Here is a 10,996-nt window from a genome sequence, read left to right as displayed (position 1 = left end):
TTATTATTATTTTTTTTTAAAGCTTACTTTATTTTTAAATATACACATAACACATGTGCAAAGTGCATTTCAGAGCACATTAATGAGGTAACGGTGAAGCACGTGATGCATGCAAACAATTAAGTACAAATAAATATAAAGCTTTGCAATAATTATTGAATTGTAGTTGTGCTAAAAAACCGCTAGGGGTCACTGCCACACCCCATAAACCCGAACATAAACCAGAGTGAAAGTTTGCGTTTAATGTAATGTTTCGAACTAACTTCAATAGCAACACTTAGCAAATTAACACCGCATAATGGTTGGTTGTATCCATTACATTGTATCGTTATGTGCTCGGTTTTTCTCAAGTGACATCTCAGTGAGATGACATCTCACTCCATCGGAAAGTCTTCAGTGTGGGACTATGACTACATTTCCCAGCATGCACTTGGGGTTCACCATTCCCCTCTTCGTCATAGAACCGCTTATTAGCGTCTGGATGAAGAGAACAGAGAGACAGCGGCGCGAGCTGTCAATGTCTCGGCGAAAATACTTTTTTTTATCGCGGTTTTTTGGGGGAAAACTTTGTATTGTGACATTTTTCTTTGTAGTTTATGTTTAGACTTTTAAACGGTGTCATTGTTATGTTATCAAACCACTGATAAAGTGCTTCGAGACAATTCCCAAACACCCACCAGGACACGTTGGTGTTCCTTTTCCGGGACACTTGTGGAGTTAAACCGCTGAAGCTTTTCTAGCTTCTCTCTGGCGACGTATATGAGCTCCTGAAAAGAATAATTTCTACTATATTTGTCAAAAAGTTGTTCCGAGAGCCGTCATGGGCTGCACCATCAGCGCCGAGGACAAAGCTGCGGTGGAGAGAAGCAAGATGATCGATAAAAACCTTCGAGAGGATTTAGAGAAGTCCTTGAGAGAAGTGAAGCTGCTTTTACTCGGTAAGAATCATTCGGACATTGAACGCACCACTTGTAAGTAAGTCATGGTTTTGTTAGTGGGAAGTTGTTTTAATCGTTCTTTCAATTATACAAGCCCACTGTCGCAGATCACCACAGTTTATCCAACCTGACACCTTCTAGATTTACCGATCCATCCATTTTCATTAGGGTCAAGGGCGTGTAGAGCGGGGGTGTGACTCCTTTGGCACCTAACAATTCGACCCAGTTCTGATTCCTGGGATGACGATTCGATTTAGAAAAGATTCTCATCCAACACGATTCTCAATTCTACACGATTCCTGATTCAAACCGATTCTCGCAATGTATTATTTGGTGTAATCATTACATTTAAACTTTTTCAAAACCGATTACAGGTTAAAAAAAGCTCTCTCTGGTTGGAGATGGCCTAAAAACATATTTTTTAAAAATGATTCTTATACTAAAAAACAATTTAATACAACTTTTCTTTTTTTCTCTTTTTTTTAAATAGATTTTTTAAAATTATGAATCAGCAATTTAGAATCAGGATGAAAAGGAATCGCGATTCGGATGTGAATCAATGTTTTTGTGCACTCCTATTATTTGAAATAATAATTTTAATAAAACTTTTTCAAAACAGGTTACAGGATAGAAAAGTTCCTTCTAGTTTCATGGAGATGGCCTAAACATTTATTTTCAAAAATCATATACTATTAAAGAAAAAAGTATTTTTTTGTAAATTTTTAAAAATTATGAATTGATTTAGAATCGGGATGAATAAGAATTGCGATTCAGAATACATTTTTGTGTGCATCCATATTATTTAGTCATTTGGGGGCCCAAGGCAAATCTAGGACTTGGGACCCTCCACAAAACTAGGGATGTTGTGATTTGAAAATTTTATATCGCCGTTATCGTGACCAAAATTATCATGGTTATCATTATTATCTCGGTATTGTTGAATGCACTCCAAAAGTACTTATACACACACTGAAATATTTTGACCAAGTAATTTTTTTTAAATAACTAAATTAGACACATTTAGATAACCTTAAATTTTGTGTTTCTTGTGTTTCTGTGATAATGTTTTAGTCTTTGTATTTTATCTGTTCTAATGGCTAAGCTTTTATTGTTTTAAATATTGGTTTGTATAGTAGTGCTTGAAGATTTATTTAAATGAAAAGTGCGTAACAAACTAAATCTATTATTTCTGGCTACTATGTTCGGCGGTCTTTGAGCGCAGTGTAAAAACACCTATGCCTCGTACAGAACGATCACTCTGTCTAAAAGAGCACAGCTTGTAGGTTCAATATGCACAATTGTAATGGCTTAGTTGCTCAGACAGCAATGTGTTTTAATAAGTTTAGATTGGGGTATGTCGTTTCTTAATGGGGAAAGACGTTAATGTCTCTTGTTTTCATGTTAGCTTTTAAAGTACCAGTACAATGTAAAAATAAGTTAAGTTTATATGCTGAATTGTGTTTCATTTTATCCGTTAAACCATATCCATTTATCTATCTCCAATCTGGAAAGTATGTGAAAATATAGTCTAAACATGCACAAAACAGCACAATTTCAAACGGCCATTTTGAATATTCTGTTCTAAAAGACTTTGGCAATTTCCGTAGATTTGGGAACTCCTCTGCTCCATGTCTTTAGACAGCAGACCATCCATCCATCCATCCATTTTCTACCGCTTATTCCCTTCGGGGCCGCGGGGCGCTGGAGCCTATCTCAGCTACAATCGGGCGGAAGGCGGGGTACACCCTGGACAAGTCGCCACCTCATCGCAGGGCCAACATAGATAGACAGACAACATTCACACTCACATTCACACACTAGGGCCAATTTAGTGTTGCCAATCAACCTATCCCCAGGTGCATGTCTTTGGAGGTGGGAGGAAGCCGGAGTACCCGGAGGGAACCCACGCAGTCACGGGGAGGACATGCAAACTCCACACAACAGACCAGTCATGCTGGAAATACGTAAGCATGGGAACGAGATGTAATGTTTATCATTCATAATCCCTACGTAGGACAAGAACACATGTTTTAATTGTTTTATGCATTCTGAATCGTAAATAAACGTTCGCAAAAATGAGCTAACAATAGAGTCAAGGGAGGCTCCTCTATTCCGCCCACAAAGCCCTCTAAATAACCATCCAAAAACCACCAACAATACTCTATTTACATGACCTGAATGTATGGCCAATGTTCTGCGGCTGCCTCTGCTTCGCCTCTAATCTAAATTGGTAAAAGTTAATTGGAGATTATAAATCATGCCTCTCACTTGGATAGTAGAGGAATGACCAACAAGCTGGTCAACTTTGACATCTAATTTAGAGCCCAAAATTGGCAAAAAGTAAGCTCGTTTGTAGTTTTTTTTTTAAATCCTTTGCAAAGATTGTGATTAATTCTTCATCCAAACGGGATTATGTGAGTGTCCCAACGATTGGCATCCCAGCGATAGCAGACATTGTACAGTAAGTGTTTGTTTTATTAGTTTCTTGTTTAGCACTTAGCAATACTGTATTTCCTTGAATTGGCGCAGGGAATATAGTATTCACACGTTTAGAATTACTGCCGGGTCGAACTCGTTTCTCAAAATAATTAACGCATGCTTGGCCTTATCGCCGGTTCATTATTAACGCCGGATCAAATTCGTTTCGCAAAATATTAATTTTATTATCGCATGTCTATAATTTTCGCCGGGTCAAACTCGTTTCGCAAAATATTTAGCATATGGCTAGAACCTTCACCGGGTCAAATTCGTTACATCACGAGTGACGCTTTACCTGTCCTCATTTTCAAAATGGAGGAAGTTGCTTTCAGTAGTTTGCAATCGCACAAAGGAAAAAAGATAAAGAGCTATTCAGTAGGATTTAAGGTCCAAGCTATTGAATAAGTGAAGTGAAGTGAATTACATTTATATAGCGCTTTTTCTCAAGTGACTCAAAGCGCTTTACATAGTGAAACCCAATATCTAAGTTACATTCAAACCAGTGTGGGTGGCACTGGGAGCAGGTGGGTAAAGTGTCTTGCCCAAGGACACAACGGCAGTGACTAGGATGGCGGAAGCGGGGATCGAACCTGCAACCCTCAAGTTGCTGGCACGGCCGCTCTACCAACCGAGCTATACCGGTACAGTATGCTAAAAAAAACAGTAAGCAGCTATGTTTTATTAATATACCGTATCTGCGTGTGTCAAATACTATATAAGTCATTAAATGACTCCCGCCTCCTGGTGGTAGAGGGCGCTGCCGCGCTAGTGATCCTTCTTGCGACTTCCGGTACTGCAGAAGAAGTGACTACACGCAGCAAAAGATTTTTTTTTTTTCCTCTGCCTGAACTTTTAACATGGAGGATTACATACCGGTATCTAAAATAAAACAGTTTTCTAAACTGGACTTTCAATCGAAGCAGGAGGTAATAATTAAAGGAATATCTCCATCGAGACAGAGAGACTTTTAAAACTGAAGAAAGAAAATAAGGAAGACTTCTATAAACAAGTTATCGATGCTTTTGGTCAGAAGGAGCTGCAAATGGACTCCATTTATAAGTACAGGTAAGACCATAATAACGTTTTTTTTAATTAAATGTGCTTTTCATGATGGTATGCTTACATCACACTCAAAGCGCACGCCTAAATTTACTGCATTTCTTTTGGTAAACGCCGGAGTGAGAAGAGGTTTTAAAATAATTACCGCATGCACGGCCATCCCGCCGGCTTCCGGTAAACGCCGGAGTGACAGGAGGTTTTAAATTAATTAGCACCCCTGCGGCTATTCAAGGAAATACGGTATATGTTTCACTAAAGCTACATCTATTTAGTACTCGGCTTCTGGCGCTTGATGCTCATCCTCCTTGTGTTTGGGCTCAAAAATATAGGGTTCTGGATCATAATTTGTCCCCAAAAAGTTGTTGTCCCCTCACAATGTCTGCCATGATTCGTAATTGTTGTAGATGGAAGGAACTGTGGTTCCCACATGCATGTAACGGATCACGTGACTGGCTTGCTCATTATCGCACAGAAGGGCTCAGGAATCTGTGTGAGATTAATATTATGTTGATCATATCTACTCGCAAACGTAGGGCTTTTGATGTTATAAATCAAATATTGATGCTTATCGATTCAATATAAAGACAACTTGTTTTTCGAGCAGTGGGGGTCCCCACATCGTGGCCCCTTCCCAAAGTTTTTGTGTTTTCCCATTTTGGGTTTTGAGTTTTTCCTTGCCCGGATGTGGGTTCAGACCAGTGATCTCATTGTGGTTTGTGCAGCACTTCGAGGCACTTGCGATTAAAGGGCTATATCAATATACTTTGATTGTGTTGGCCTTGCGATTAGGTGGCGACTTGTCCAGGTTGTACCCTGCCTCTACCCGAGTGCAGCTGGTACAGGTGGGTTGCAATCACGTGACCTAGAGGCACATCTGGGTTTCAGGCGATGGCTCCCATTAGGCTACTGTTTATTTACCTGAATCCGTGCAGATTTAGGCGTATTTGGAAATGTTTAGAGGCAAATATATAAGTGATCATTAAAAAAAAATTTAAAATGGGAGAGAGTGGATTTATACACTCTTCAGAAATATATATTTTTTAAGGATTTAAACCATTTATCATCACCAAGCCGTTACCGCTCGCCATCAACTTCACTTCATTTGACACCTCACAGTATTTAGAGAACAAAAAATTGGAGGCACATCATGTCTTTACATATGAGCGGTCAACAAATTAAGAAATAATCTGTAAAAGACAAATTTGGACTTATTCATGCATCGGTAAGTAACGTATTTGATTGACATAACGAGTCCCGTGCTGCTGTGATCGTGACGCTAGTGAAAAAAAGGATATGTTTGTTTGAAGTTGAATTCCTGCTACAAATATTAGTCTCATCTACAATTCATGTCTGCAGTAGTTTTTATGGTGTGAAGTTCATATTTTGTCTCATTATTTAGCTATGTGTGCCCTGGTAGTTCAGCAATGTTAGCCAGCAATATCAATATTCAGTGTATGCTGTTGAGCCTATGGGAGATTTATTCATCTAGTTTATTAATACTTTTAAGGATATTTTATTGATGTTAGCGAATATCACCAGAGACGCTATAATGTGGTCATCTGTGTCGAATAAAGCATTTGGCTTTCCTGTGATACGGTTGATTGCACCAACATTTGACGATCTGTCACTTAACGTCTGTTTATGTTTCCTTAGTTTGTGTTTATTTCCTGTCAGCGCTCTTATTTTTGTTCCACTTCCTGCATGTCTCCCTGAGTGCTCGTTTCCCTAAGGTATGCTAGCTGCTAAGCTCGAGTTTTTAATGCAAACAGGGTGGGCAGATCGATACAAAAATCGATGTAACGATACCAAGTATAGTATTAGTATATAGTCGATACTGCAGTGATTAGATTGATATTTTCTATTATCACAAAATTGTATTTTGTTGTTTTTGTTCAGGAACAACAACAACAAAATCGACTTAAAGTCCTTTGCAAGGAGGAATTTAAGTGCAAAAAACAAAATATTTAAATCAGAACCAATAGTAGTCTTTGTATGAATTTAGGTATTCTGCACTATTGACTTTATTTTGATTAAAACAATTTATTTAATAAAAGGGCGTAAGGAAATAATTTAAATATCTAATTAAGTATTGTTACATCTCAATCCTGTATTTCTGTCTTATTATAATTGCGATCAAACATTTAATTATTAAAAATTTGAAGTATCAGCATTGTTATCGCCAATATTGCCCCATCACTACTCAGTATTAGATCAATACCCAAATTTGTAGTATCACCGAAAACTAATTAACTAAACAATAAGTGTTAAATAATAAATGCTTGTTACATTTTAAGTGTCAAGAGAAACACGTTACACCAGAAAGTTACAAGCTATAAACAGTAAATTCAACAAGTAGATTAATAATAGTTTTGATAAAATAATACAACCCTAAATGATGCAATATGTTACTGCATACCTCAGCAGCCAAATTAGGAGCCTTTGTCAGCTGCTTTTAAATGGTTCTATTATTATTCATTTGCCAAATAATTTTGTGATATATATTGTTATCGCAGGAGGCTGCAATATATAGTGCAATACAGATTTTAGGTCATATTGCCCATTCCTTGCGCAGTTGGACCCGAAGTGACATGTACCGTAGCTCTTTCAATGTGGAAGCCATGTGTGTGACTGGTGGGAAAATGAGAGCTCTTGGCGGTGGCCGTGTTTAAACAAGACATACTTGAATACAATACTTCTGTAAATAAAAATTTAGCAAATCATACAAATAAAATACAAATAAATACACTCCAATATTGGACATTGACAAACTACAAACTTAAATATTCTGTTTTGAATAAAATTCTCCTAAAAAATAAAAATGTACCATTGAAAGGTCTCTTTAGTTTTAGTAAGTGGATAAACGCAGGCTTTTACTGTTTGTGATAGTTTTCCACTGTCCTTCTTTCTCATCATACATGGTACCTTGTGTAAATTATTCCACCACAGTAAATGGAATTTTAGCTGGAGGTTGTTTGTTGTTATGTTCTTGTTTGCTTTGTAAAGAGTTGCATTTCCCCCACTTGGCTGGATGCTTCTGTTTCAGTTGCTGGAATAAGTTTGTTGTGCTTCTGCCTTTTTCAAACAAACTTTGCAGCCTGCAGTCATTGGTTCCATGCATGTTTCCACAAAACCAAACCAAAACATTGGAACAAACGTTTTGCTATAGTTTGCGTTAGCATTAGCCATGTTATGATATATGTGTGTGACTCTCGCGAAGGAAATAAGGGGGAGGGCGGAAGCTACGGAAGCTCCTGGAGGCAAAAGTTGTGCCGTAGCAAGAAGAGAAAATCATAGATTTCTTTCATTTTTAAAAATCGTCTGTTGGACGAAGTGACTGGGGAGAGGGAAGTCTGGGCTTCGCTGCGACCTCGGGATAAGCGGAAGAAGATGGATGGATGGATGGTCTGCAAAAAACCCGGAATTTATCGATAAAATGTATTTATCACCCAGGACTATTAGGTAGTTTGAACAATTACATTAGCCTCTTTTCCTCTCCACTTTAGTAACCTCACTTCCTTTTGATAAAAACCTCTCACAACCGTATCAACAGGTTTGTGTTGGTATGTCTTCCTGAATCAAGTCTGCACATGCAAAGTAGCGTAGAAAAGTCCATCGTGCGAGTAAGGAGGGGGGGTGCTGTCGAATAAATCATATGTGATACTGATTCAGCATTTTAATGTATCTTAATTTATCTCAAAGTGCATGAAATAAAACAAAAAACTAAATAATTGTTTTCAATAGAAGAAAACTTTATTAATCATTATTTCTGAGACATTTTGGAGCCCTTGGCAACTGCCTGTGTTGGCCTAATGGTTAGTCCGCCTCTGATTATGGTCATGGGAGAGCTGGAGTCTATCCCAGCTGACACCCTTGACTTCGGGTGTTGTACACACTAGACTGGTCGCCAGCCAAATGCTGGGTGCATGTAGACTCACATTCACACCTATAGACAATTATTCTCAGAGCATTCAATTGATTTTATCGCATTTAATAGTCGACTAGTGGACTAGATCTGACCATTCTAAGGCTAAGACTAGATCTGACCAATTTAAGTCTATGAGCATGAACTGATGAAGCCTACTAGGATGAGAGGCGAAACATCTTCTAAGACAAATCAAATAGTCCAGTTGCGATCGATTGAATGCTCTGAGAATACAATGACCTGGATGAATGAGAACATCTATACTGTATATATTATATATATATATATATATTTATATATATATATATACACATATATATGAGTCTGCAATTAAGCTGACAATACTTTGAAATGTGTGAGGAAGCCTAAGTACCTATAGAAAACCCACACATGGGGTGACCATGCAAACTCCACAAAGAGATGCCCAAATGGAGATTAGTACCTTCAGTCTTCTGACTATGAGGCTCACATGCTAACCATTTGACCACAGTGCGTATTTACTCATTCATTCTAATGGACATGTACGGTATGTGCATTAAACCACCATTAGAGTGTACTTTCTCTATCCAATGGTGAAGTTGGTTTTATTCAGGGTTGTTTAAATGTTTTCCACTTAGGGGCACACACCTAAAAAGTCAAAGTATGCAGGGGGCTGTTTTAATATTTTTTTATTTTATAAAAAAAAATATTGTAAATATTCAAAAACAAAACTTTGTGTTGGGTTTGTGTTATAGGGTGCAAAGTTATTAGTATCAAAATAGCAGCTTTTTCTCATTATACATCTTTTTGATTAAAATTTTACTGTTTTTGGTTTGATTATGTTTCAAGCTGTGGGCAACAATTAGCCCCGGGGCCACACTTTGGACACCCCTGGTTTAACCATTCTTTTATTTTCAAACTTTGAGAAACCATCCATTGTTGATACTGCTTGTCCACATTATTGTCCTAGGTGGGCTGGAGCTTATCCTAGCTGACTTTGGTCGAGTGGCTGAATATATACAGTACATACAATGAAACTCACATTATGAAAATTTTTAGTCTACAATTAACCCAACATGCATGTTTTTGGAACAAAGGGGAGGCTGGAGTACGTTGCGAAAACCCATGCAAGCACGGTGAGAACATGTAACAAGAATATTCCAAATTAGCTTCTAATCATAGATAGCCATTCATCCATCCATCCATCCATCCATCCATCTTCTTCCGCTTATCCAAGGTCGGGTCGCGGGGGCAGCAGCTTAAGCAGGGAAGCCCAGACTTCCCTCTCCCCAGCCACTTCGTCCAGCTCCTCCCGGGGGATCCCGAGGCGTTCCCAGGCCAGCCGGGAGACATAGTCTTCCCAACGTGTCCTGGGTCTTCCCCGTGGCCTCCTACCGGTCGGACGTGCCCTAAACACCTCCCTAGGGAGGCGTTCGGGTGGCATCCTGACCAGATGCCCGAACCACCTCATCTGGCTCCTCTCGATGTGGAGGAGCAGCGGCTTTACTTTGAGCTCCCCCTGGATGGCAGAGCTTCTCACCCTATCTCTAAGGGAGAGCCCCGCCACCCGGCGGAGGAAACTCATTTCGGCCGCTTGTACCCGTGATCTTGTCCTTTTGGTCATAACCCAAAGCTCATGACCATAGGTGAGGATGGGAACGTAGATCGACCGGTAAATTGAGAGCTTTGCCTTCCGGCTCAGCTCCTTCTTCACCACAACGGATCGATACAGCGTCCGCATTACTGAAGACGCCGCACCGATCCGCCTGTCGATCTCACGATCCACTCTTCCCTCACTCGTGAACAAGACTCCGAGGTACTTGAACTCCTCCACTTGGGGCAGGGTCTCCTCCGCAACCCGGAGATGGCACTCCACCCTTTTCCGGGCGAGAACCATGGATTCGGACTTGGAGGTGCTGATTTTCATCCCAGTCGCTTCACACTCAGCTGCGAACCGATCCAGTGAGAGCTGAAGATCCTGGCCAGATGAAGCCATCAGCACCACATCATCTGCAAAAAGCAGAGACCTAATCCTGCAGCCACCAAACCAGATCCCCTCAATGCCTTGACTGCGCCTAGAAATTCTGTCCATAAAAGTTATGAACAGAATCGGTGACAAAGGGCAGCCTTGGCGGAGTCCAACTCTCACTGGAAACGTGTCCGACTTACTCCCGGCAATGCGGACCAAACTCTGGCACTGATCATACAGGGAGCGGACCGCCACAATCAGACAGTCCGATACCCCATACTCTCTGAGCACTCCCCACAGGACTTCCCGAGGGACACGGTCGAATGCCTTCTCCAAGTCCACAAAACACATGTAGACTGGTTGGGCAAACTCCCATGCACCCTCAAGGACCCTGCCGAGAGTATAGAGCTGGTCCACAGTTCCACGACCAGGACGAAAACCACACTGTTCCTCCTGAATCCGAGGTTCGACTATCCGGCGTAGCCTCCTCTCCAGCACACCTGAATAGACCTTACCGGGAAGGCTGAGGAGTGTGATCCCACGATAGTTAGAACACACCCTCCGGTTCCCCTTCTTAAAGAGAGGAACCACCACCCCGGTCTGCCAATCCAGAGGTACCGCCCCCGATGTCCACGCGATGCTGCAGAGTCT

The 10,996-nt window shown here is 40.3% G+C and overlaps 1 protein-coding gene across 1 annotated transcript in view; it reads left to right on the top strand.

The window, feature by feature from the left end:
- Positions 1 to 463: 463 nt before the first annotated feature.
- LOC133654126 (guanine nucleotide-binding protein G(i) subunit alpha-1-like) overlaps positions 464 to 10,996 on the top strand; it is a 43,104-nt gene continuing 32,571 nt past the window's right edge. The window contains exon 1 of the mRNA XM_062054173.1: positions 464 to 938. Coding sequence (XP_061910157.1) covers positions 821 to 938 — 118 coding nt within the window. The 5' untranslated portion in view covers positions 464 to 820. The remainder of the gene's footprint in view (positions 939 to 10,996) is intronic.

The sequence above is a fragment of the Entelurus aequoreus genome, linkage group LG07 (genome assembly GCF_033978785.1).
Source record: "Entelurus aequoreus isolate RoL-2023_Sb linkage group LG07, RoL_Eaeq_v1.1, whole genome shotgun sequence".
Taxonomy (NCBI): Eukaryota; Metazoa; Chordata; class Actinopteri; order Syngnathiformes; family Syngnathidae; genus Entelurus; species Entelurus aequoreus.
Note: the sequence above shows the minus strand (reverse complement) of the source record. Positions and strands in the feature narration are given on the sequence as shown.